Here is a 10,837-nt window from a genome sequence, read left to right as displayed (position 1 = left end):
GAACGCACTGGAAGCCTACACAGAAGCAGCAGGGATCTGGCGGGGTCAGGGACAGAATGGCCATCAATGTCAGCAGTGCTGAGGGGGACCTTGGAACAGACCAGGACATGTGGGAGCAGATGGGTGAGCCCCTCACATACAACGGAGGTAGTGTCCACCCTCTCAGGGGAACAGCCGTGGTCATCAAAACCCAGGGACAGAAAGAGAAACAGCAAACATATACAGAGAAAGACAGACACAGAGATGGAGACGAGACAGAACAGCCTTTCACCCCATGTCTCACCGAGCTTAGACTAAAGGGAGGGTTTGGCCAACTGCAATCTATCACTTTTTTTGTCTTTTTAAAAAACAGACATTCTAATTTTTAAAAATTATGGTAATATGTACATAAAATTTACCATTTTGACCATCAGTAGCATTAGTAACATTCGTTTCATTGTGCATTCATTCCCACTATCCATCTCCAGAACTTTCTCAGCTTCCCAAACTGGAATTCTGTCCCCACGAAACACTGACTCCCCACCCCTCCGCCAGCTCCTGGCCCCACCATCCACTTTCTGTCTCTGCATCTGACTCCTCTAGGACCTCCTGTTAGTGGAATCAGACAGTACCTGTCCTTTTGCATCTGGCTTATTTCATCATGTCCTCAAGGTCCATCTATGTTGGAGCAAGTGTCAGAATCCTTTTGAAGGCCAAGTAATACTCCAGCATGTGGATGGATCACACCTTCTTCATCCCTCATCTGTTCATGACAGCTGGGGTGTTTCCACCTTCTGGCTGTTGTGAATCACGCTGCTGTGAACGTGGGTGTGCAAATCTCTCTTCAAGCCCCTGTATCCCCTTCTTTTGGATCTGTACCCAGAGTAGGACTGCCTGAGCATATGGTGACTCTATGTTTAGATTGTGAGGATCTTCCGACTGTTTCCACAGTGGCTGCCCCATTTCACATTCCCCCAGAAGTGCATCATGGCCCCCATTTCTCCATGTCCTCGAGACAACTTGTTTGTTTAATATTGATAATAGCCATCCTGGTGGGTGTGAAGTGACAGCTCACTGTAATTTTACCACCTGGTTTGTAAATAAGTTTTTCTTGGCACTCAGCCCTGCCTACAGTTTACAGATTCTTCCAGGCCGCTTCTGCAGGATCAGCAGGCAGCAGTGGAAGCAGCACCCCCTGCCCTCTCTCGCAGGCAGCCTGTGGACCCTGGTCTGAAAAGCTGCCTAGAGACAGAAGTGAGATTACTCCACCAAGTGTTGTTTGTGGTCAGCCTGCAGAATTCAGCGTGGTTAGATGGAGCTAACAGGAACTGGTTTACATCCGAGGGTAACTGTGGATACCAGAGGGGAGAAGATGACACGGTTGGGGCAGGCGGCTGGGAGCGCACAACACAGATGGGACTGGATATGAATGGGACCAGCCAGGCAAGGCCTTGTCCATGGTGCTCAGAGCGGGGCAGGTCCACTCCATTTTCTTCCACTTTTTCTTTTCTCTTTCTCTCCCTCCCTCTCTCTTTGTGTGAATCAATGCCATTTTTATAATCAGAAGGGAAAAGAACTTCCCTGGCCAGCCAGAGGTTAGGATTCTGCATTTCTACTGCTGAGGGCCCAGGTTTGATCCCTGGTCAGGGAACTCCTAAGGTCCCCCATGTCCTGAGGCCAACAACAAAAAAGGCAAAAAAGGAAACTCCACGTTTAAAAAGCTGTTTGACCACGTAGGATAGCCTTCAGGCTACACGTGTGGTCCACAGAGCTCGCCGGCCTCCACGGGGGTGCTGCCTCCATGGGGGTGCTGCCTCCTCGGCTTCCTGCAGTCTGTGTGTAGCACCTCTACCCCAAATCACTAGATTTGTTTTAAAGTCCTTGAGAAAAAAAATTGAAACTCGGAAAGAAAAAATATATGTTGAATTAAAAATCCTTACGTTAGGCTATTTCTTTAAAAACTCTTTGAGTACAAGGAATGAAAACTGGGAGATTCACCAACACGCGGGTGAACCTGAAACCACGATGCTCAGTGAGAGAAGCGGACACAGGACACGCAGGGTGTGAGTCCACTGGTGGGAAACGTCCAGAACAGGCCGATCCACAGACACAGAGGGTGGGTTCCTGGTTGTCAGGGGCTGGGGAGGGTGCGGTTCTGGGGATGGACTGTTCTGGAATTAAGAGGTGGCGGCTGCGTGCTCTGTGGAAAAACTAAATGCCACTAATAGTACACTGTACACTTTCAAGGGTGAGTTGAACAGTATGTGAAATATATTTTGAGACAAAAAATGCAAAATATGAAAATGGTGCGGGATGTCCAGAGTCCACCCCTCACTGAGAAGTTGAGTTCTAGAAATCTCAAGGGAGTCGCTTCTGGGACTCTGGAGGCAATGTCCCCAGGGCTCTATTAATTAACCATCAGGTATGTCTGTCCTACCCCCGGGTGGGAAGGACCTGGAAGGTCTTACTTGAGTAGTGCCAGGAAGGCAGCCGGCTCCACATCGGGCAGCTCGATCTCGGTGGACGTGGTGGCCATTCCCCCGTTGAACATGGCATCGAAGACAGCGCTGCCCACAGCCAGCACGAACCTAGGGAGTCAGAGAAGACCTGGTTACCCTCTGTGAGACCCACCAGTCCCCAACTGCCCAAGCCTGGGGTCTCTTGAGGCCCTGGGATGTGGATGGCGAGCATCCCTGCAGTAGTAACACCCTGCCCAGAGCATCCTGCCCTAGATGCTTCTGGAAGGCAGGCCCTGAGGACTGAGAAGTTAGCTCCTGTGGATCAACAGTGAGAGGGCACAGATGCAAAACCATCTCCCTGGGGCTGCATGGACGACAGCTTTCTGCCAGTTCCACACGCCACAGGCAGCTCAGGCACTCCCCAACTCGTTCACTCCCTCCATCATTCATTCACTCACTCATCGTTCATTCACTCACTCGTTCACTCACTGATTCATTCAACCACTTGCTCCCTCATTCTCTCAACCACGTCACTCCCTCATTCTCTCACTCATTCATTTATTCACTTGTTCAACCATGGCTCAACCACTCATTCACTCCCTCACTCATTTATTCACTCACTCACTCCACTGCTCTACACACATCCCCCAGGGTCAGGCTGCCAGGGAAGGCCTGGAGAGAACATTAGGACCGTGCTGAGTCTGTGGGGAAGGGTGTCGAGGCCAAGGGAGCGTTAGGATGTGAGTGGCCTCAGGGGCCTCAGGGTTCCACCAGTTGTGTACTCACGGTCCCCAGGCCTGCCCCATGACAGCCTTCCCCAAAGAGGACAGCCCCCTGCAAAGCCCTATTCTCTGGATTGCAAGCCACCATGCCTGCATCACACCTGCTCCCTGGGTCCTACTGTGACCCATGCAGGGCTCCGAGCACCCACCCCCTTGCAAAATCTCTGGATTCAGCAGTGACAGCCCACTCCCCGGCTTCTCTCTGCCCAGTGACGCTCCCCACAGCACCCAGAAAACCCCACCCAGGCATCCCTCACTCCCTGAAAGAAGCCCGTCCACCCCTGCTCCTACCCACTCCTCCATCGTGGATGTGTGCTCCCAGCTCTGCCAGGCACTGGTCTGGCCCCCAGTCCTGCCCAGGGCTTAACAGCACTCCAAAGGCCAGGACAGAGATGGGAGCCAGGTGAGAAGCTAAATGCAGTGGATGAAAGGAGTGTCCCCAAAGTCACATCCCCCTGGAATGTCAGGATGGGACCTCGTCTGGAAACAGGGTCTTTGTGGATGTTACTTGCTAAGCCCAGGCTACCCTCATCCAGGCTGGGCCCTGACGCAATGGCTTATAATAAGACACCAAGGAGAGGCCACATGATGAGGGAGGCAGAGACTGAAGAGCCAAGGATGCCTGGGACCCCAGAAGCTGGAGGAGCCTCTGGAGGGAGCACAGCCCTGCCATACCCCATAGTAGACTTCTGGGTTCCAAGAAAGGATAACTGATGTGGTTTGCCCCACCATCTGGCCACCCCAGGATGCCCATGCCCTGTTCAGCTGCCAGCCCTGTTGTGTCCTTGGAGCCCCACTCATTCATCATGGCATCTGGGTCCTCAGCCCCACACACAATCCATATATGCAATGCTTTCCTGTTCCTCCTTTCTCCTAGATACAACAGAGCATCTTGATCTCCTATGGGGAAAACCATCCCTGACGATTCACTGGCAGGACATAAGAGGCAGACCAGCCGGGCCTGGTGTGTCTGTGCAGGGCCCAGGATGGTGGGGTATACATGTCCTCAGTGTTCCCGGTGGACAAGGTGACAAACTTCAGGCCTGGAAGAGCAACTGGGTCCAGGGGAGTCTGATCATCTCCACCTGCAGCCCTGCACACCAGGCCCCTCACTGGCCTCCTGCCAGGAGTCTCCTATCCCCACCTCTCCGTCCATCCTCAAAACCATGATGATGAATATGGCAAATCAAAACCACTATGAGTGGACTTCCCTGGCAGTCCAGTGGTTAAGGATCCACCCACCAATGCAGGGGACGCAGGTTTGATTCATCCCACATGGAGAAGCTCTAAACAGTAACAAAAACAAGGCTAGGAGCTGACTGTGGCTCAGATCCTGAACTCCTTATTGGAAGATTCAGACTTAAATTGAAGAAAGTAGGGAAAACCATAGACCATTCAGGTATAACCTAAATCAAATCCCTTACGATTATACAGTGGAAGTGACAAATAGATTCAAGGGATTAGATCTGATAGAGTGTCTAAAGAACTATGGATGGAGGCTCATGACATTGTACAGGAGGTGGTGATCAAAACCATCCCTAAGAAGAAGAAATGCAAAAAGGCAAAATGGTTACCTGAGGAGGCCTTACAAATAGCTGAGAAAAGAAGAGAAGTAAAAGACAAAGGAGAAAAGGAAAGATATATCCATCCAAATGCAGAGTTCCAAAGAATAGCAAGGAGGTAAGGAAGCCTTCCTCAGCGATCAATGCAAAGAAATAGAGGAAAACAACAGAATGGGGAAGACCAGAGATCTCCTCAAGAAAATTAGAGATACCAAGGGAACATTTCATGCAAAGACGGGCACAAAAAAGGACAGAAACAGTATGGACCTAACAGAAGCAGAAGATATTAAGAAGAGGTGGCAAGAATACACAGAAGAACTATACAAAAAAGATCTTAATGATCCAGATAACCACGATGTGTGATCACTCACCTAGAGCCAGACATCCTGGAGTATGAAGTCAAGTGGGCCTTAGGAAGCATCACTACGAACAAAGCTAGTGGAGGTGATAGAATTCCAGCTGAGCTATTTCAAATCCTAAAAGATGATGCTGTGAAAGTGCTGCACTCAATAGGCCAGCAACTTTGGAAACCTCAGCAGTGGCCACAGGACTCCCAAAGAAAGGCAATGCCAAAGAGTGTTTACCACACAATTGCACTCATCTCACACGCTAGTAAAGTAATGCTCAAAATTCTCCAAGCGAGGCTTCAACACTATGTGAGCCAAGAACTTCCAGACGTTGAAGCTGGATTTAGAAAAGGCAGAGGAACCAGGAATCAAATTGCCAACATCCTTTGGATCATAGAAAAAGCAAGAGAATTACAGAAAAACATCTGCTTCATTGACTACACTAAAGCCTTTGACTGTGTGGATCACAACAAACTGTGGAAAATTCTTAAAGAGATGGGAATAGCGACCACCATACCTGCCTCCTGAGAAATCTGTATGCAGGCCAAGAAGCAACACTTCAAACCGGACATGGAACAACAGACTGGTTCCAAATTGAAAGGAGTATGTCAAGGTTGTATATTGTCACCTTGCTTATTTAACTTATATGCAGAGTACATCATGTGAAATGCCACGCTAGACGAAGCACAAGCTGGAATCAAGATTGCCAGAAGAAATAGCAATAACCTCAGATATGCAGATGACACCACCCTTATGGCAGAAAGTGAAGAGAAACTAAAAAGAGCCTCTTGATGAAGGTGAAAGAACACAGTGAAAAAGCTGGCTTTAAAACTCAACAGTCAAAAAACAAAGATCATGGCATCTAGTCCCATCACTTTATGGCAAATAGAGGGGGAAACAATAGAAGAGTGACATGTTTTATTTTGAGGGGCTCCAAAATCACTGCAGATGACGCTGACTGCAGCCATGAAATTAAAAGATGCTTGTTCCTTGTAAGAAAACCTATGACAAACCTAGATAGCATATTGAAAAGCAGAGACATTAGTTTGCCGACAGAAGCCCATCTAGTCAAAACTATGGTTTTTTCCAGCAGTCATGTATGGATGTGAGAGTTACACCATTAAGAAAGCTTAGTGCTTAGGAATTGATGCTTCTGAACTGTGGTAGTGGAGAAGACTCTTGAGAGTCCCTTGGACAACAAGGAGATCAAACCAGTCAATCCTAAAGGAAATCAGTCCTGAATATTCATTGGAAGGACTGATGCTGAAGCTGAAGCTCCAATACTTTGGCCACCTGATGCAAAGAAAGGACTCATCTGAAAAGATCCTGATGCTGGGAAAGGTTGAAGGCAGGAGAAGGGATGAGATGGTTGGATGGCATCAGTGACTCGACAGACCTGAGTTTGAGCAAGCTCCGGGAGTTGGTGATGGTCAGGGAAGCCTGGTGTGTACAGTTCATGGGGTGGCAAAGAGTCGGACCTGACTGAGCAACTGAACTGAACTGAACGCCCCAGGCAACTAAGCCCACGTGCCACAACTAGTGAGCCCATGCACCATAACTAGAATTCCATGCGACACAAGCAAAGATCCCACATGAGGCAATGAAGATCCTGAGTGCTGCAACTAAGATACGATGCAGCCAAATAAATTAAAAAAAAAAAAAAAAACCACCATGAGCCACTCCAGTATTCTTGCCTGGAAAATTCCATGGACAGAGGAGCCTGGTGCATTACAGTCCAGAGTCGCAAAGAGTCGGACACAACTGAGCACGCACGCACGCACTTACAGTGATAAGAGTCAAAAGCCTCTGCAAGATAAAAATTAATGAGAAAGTATGATGGAAATGCAGTATCAAAGCAAAAGCATCAGTTACAAAAAAACCCACCATGAGATATGACCTTACCCCTTGGACCACCAGCTAGAATAAAAAACCTAGACAATGACGAGAACTGCTGAGGATGTGGAGAAATCAGAGTCCTCAAGCAGGGTGACAGGGGCGGGGGTCATGAGGTGTGTAGCTGTGGTAGACAGGCCAGTGGTTCACCAGGGGGCGAAACATGAAGTTCCTGTCGACCCGGCAGTGCCACTCCCAGGGTATGTGCCTGAGAGAAGTGAACGCACACATCCACACAAAACCTGTGCATGAGTATTCAGCATGTCATGATCCACAGACTCCTGAAGATGGAAGCGACCCAGTGTCCATCAAGAGATGACAGACGAGCAGTGAGCACGTCATCCATACAAAGTGGTCTGTCCATACAAGGGGTGTTAGTTACCTTAAGAAGGAGATTTGGACTCATGTTACAACACGAACAGACGTTGAGAACATGATGCTCAGTGAGAGAAGCCAGACACAGAAGAACACAGAGTTTGGTTCAACTCACAGGTCCCTAAAGGAGTCAGATCCACAAGAGACAGGGAGAAGATGGTGGGGCCAGGAGCTGGGGAAGGCGATGGGGAGTCAGTGTTCCATGGGGACAGAGTTTTGGTGGGATGGTTGCAAACAACATGAATATGCTTAGTGCCACCAAGCTGTGCACTTAAAAATGGTTAAAAGGGTGAATTTTATGGTATGTGTATTTTACAACTTAAAAATTAAAAAGAAAGAAAGAATGACACACTACCCTGAAGGGACAGGGAAGAAAGACCAGCTAAGCAGCTTTGGGAAACAGGTTAAAGGCCAAAAGAACTGCATACACATACTGTGCTTTATGCAGAAAAAGTATTTTTCACAGGATAGGAAAAGCAGCTCTGAAACTACACATGTTGTGCCACTAAGCAGACATGTGCAAAATGAAAGCCAGGTTCTGAGAACTGGAGAAGAGAGTTACAGGTGAGGGGAAGGGAGGCTGGGATGAACTCTCCAAGGCTGAGCCAGAGTCAGAGGGACTCAAGTTGATCTCCTGGCTTTTAGGTGGGTGAATGGATGGATGGATGGACAGACTAGATGGACAGATGGAGACAGAGACACAGAAATAGAGGTTGTGTGTTGGTATATTTCCTCGCTCTATCTGCTAAGAAGGTCTCTTAACAACAATACCCCAGCAGCAGTGAGCACACCCAGCACCTGTATCTTGGTTTCTAAATACCATTTTCCACTAAACGGAGAAATGGTTGATTCCTGGGCTGAGGGAGGGGAAGGATGAGATGAGCTTGGTATCCTGTGGGGCCAAAAAGTAAAGACATTCTCCCGACATGACACACCAATGTTAAAAGGAATTGAGCTAACTGTAAGGACTTCCAGTGGCCAAATCTGGGACAGTAACGCTCATACCGGACAATGACCCAAAAGATAAACAACTGTGAGTCCGTGAAGAAATAAATATATAATGGAGGAGGTATGTGAGCAAGGGGGAAGGGACAGTTTTTCCTTTCAGAATCCCAGTTAACAAATGGAGAAGGAGTTATGGAAATAGGAAATCACCAGATGGCAGATGCCAGAGTAAACAACTCTTTCCAGCTAGAACCACCATCCACATATACTCCAACAGTGGGCAAAGGAGGAGGGGAAAGGGGATGTCTACACAGAGCACCCCTCAGGAGGGAAGGGTGATGACGAGGGGATGGCAGGGACATCCCAGTGGAGAAACCTGCCCTGCGGCCAAGGCTCACATCACCAGAGATGGGACAGATGGATAGCACAGGCTCCGAAGTTTTACATTAAACACACGAAGGGGGTGAAAGGAGAAAGATGAGGGAAGACATACCCTGCAGACAGAAAGCACCAGTGAGCTGGAGTGGTTGCCCTGATAGCAGACAAGACAGATGTGAAGACAGGGAATGTTACTGGAAAATGGACATTTCCTACGAACAGAGGGTCAGTACACAGGAATAGGTAACAGCGCAAACAAACACACAACTGAGTCCCAAACCACACAAAGAGAAACTAAGCATAAAGAGGCGGAAGAGACAATCCAACAGTTTCCACCGGAGGTTTCAACACCTCACTCTTCACAACTGACAGCCAGCCAGACTGAACAACGCCACCAACATACCTTTACGAAACCCTCAGCCCAGGGGTTTCCCCAGTGGTCCAGGGGTTAAGAATCCACCTTCCAGTGTAGGGAACTCAGTTTGGATCCCTGGTCAGGGAACTAGGATCCCACAGGCCATGGGGAAACTGAGCCCCCATGTTACAACTACAGAGCTTGCACGCCACGACTAGAGATTCCGCACGCTGCAAACAAGACCTGACACAGCCAAATAAATTTCTTTTGGGGATTTCTTAAACTCCCCAAACAAAACCCTCAGCCCAGTGATGGCAGAAGGCACGCTCTAGGAATATTCTCTAGGACAGACCAGGTACAAGGTCAAACAAATATACTTACAGGCACTGAAAGTAGTCAAAGCTTATTCTCCAAACAGAGGAATTAAATTATACACCAATAACAGAAAGACCTCTGAGAAATTTCCAAACATTTGGAAATGAAACAACACTTCTAAGTAACCCATGGGTCAGGGAAGAAACACAAGGGGAATGAGAAAAGATCTTGACCGGAACAAAAATGCACAGGGCACATCAGACTATGAGGAATGCAGCTAAAACACTGCTTGGGGTAAACATTATGTATCCATTAAATAAAGATCTAAAATCAGCAACCTAAGCTTCTGGGAATTAACTGGCAATCCAGTGGTTAGGACTTGGCACTTTCACTGCCGGGGTCCAGGTTCTATCCCTGGTCAGGGAATGAAGATCTCACAAGACACACACAGAGTGATCAAAAGTTTATAAAAAATAAAATCAGCAAGGCAATCTTCCATCCCAGGAATCTAGAAAAGAGCAAATCAAGCCCAAAGAACAAAGAAGACAGTAAAGTGGGAGCAGAAATTAATGAAACTGGGAATGGGAAAATAGAGATAAATCAATGAAACCAAAAGGTCATTCTTTGAGGGGAAAAAAAAATTTAAACCACTGCTAGAACTTTAGCTAGACTGATCAAGCAAAAAGACACAAGTTACCAAAATCAGAAATGAAAACGGAATATCACTAAGACCAATGGTAAAAGAACTTTGAAACAACTTTATGTCAACAAAGACAACTTAGAGGAAATGGATGACTTCCTGTAAAGACAAACTGCCAACACTCACTGAAGACAGAGAAATCTAAACAAATAAATAACAAGTGAACTAGTCACTAAAAATCTTCTGGGACTTCCTTGGTAGTACAGCGGATAAGAATCTGCCTGTCAGTGCAGGGGACATGGGTTCAATCTCTGATGTAGAAAGATTCCACATGCCGTGGGGCAACTAAAGACCATGCACTGCAACTACTGAGCCCACGTGCCTAGAGCCTGTGCTCTGCAATGAGAAGCCACCGTAGCGAGAGGCCCAGTGAAGAACAGTCCCTGCTCACCACAACTGGAGAAAGCCCTCATGCAGCAACGAAGACCCAGCACAACCAATTAAAACACACTATCTTTCCACAGGGAATTCCCGGTGGTCCAGCGGTTAAGACTCTGAGCTTCCACTGTAGGGGACACAGGTTCGATCACTGGCTAGGGAACTAAGATCCCACAAGCTCCACAGTGCAGCAAAAAAAGAAAAAGAAAAAATCTCCCCACAAGGAAAAGCCCATTCCCAGAAGAAATTAACACCAACCCTCTGCATATTCTTCTAGAAAGCAGAGGAGGAGGGAACACTTTCCAATTCACCTATGAGGCCAAAGACATTACTGAGTCCTTGGGCATCATGGCGGGTGGGGAATGGGGA

The 10,837-nt window shown here is 47.8% G+C and overlaps 1 protein-coding gene across 1 annotated transcript in view; it reads right to left on the bottom strand.

Annotated features, from left to right (window-relative positions):
* Nucleotides 1-2,563, bottom strand: part of BTBD2 (BTB (POZ) domain containing 2) — a 9,534-nt gene extending 6,971 nt beyond the window's left edge. Inside the window, exon 1 of the mRNA XM_010844534.1 lies at nucleotides 2,448-2,563. Coding sequence (XP_010842836.1) covers nucleotides 2,448-2,530 — 83 coding nt within the window. The 5' untranslated portion in view covers nucleotides 2,531-2,563. The remainder of the gene's footprint in view (nucleotides 1-2,447) is intronic.
* Nucleotides 2,564-10,837: the final 8,274 nt, after the last annotated feature.

This window comes from Bison bison, unplaced genomic scaffold (genome assembly GCF_000754665.1).
Source record: "Bison bison bison isolate TAMUID 2011002044 unplaced genomic scaffold, Bison_UMD1.0 scf7180017864203, whole genome shotgun sequence".
In the NCBI taxonomy this organism is placed as follows: Eukaryota; Metazoa; Chordata; class Mammalia; order Artiodactyla; family Bovidae; genus Bison; species Bison bison.
The sequence above is the reverse complement of the archived record's forward strand: the minus strand, read 5'-3'. Positions and strand labels throughout refer to the sequence as shown.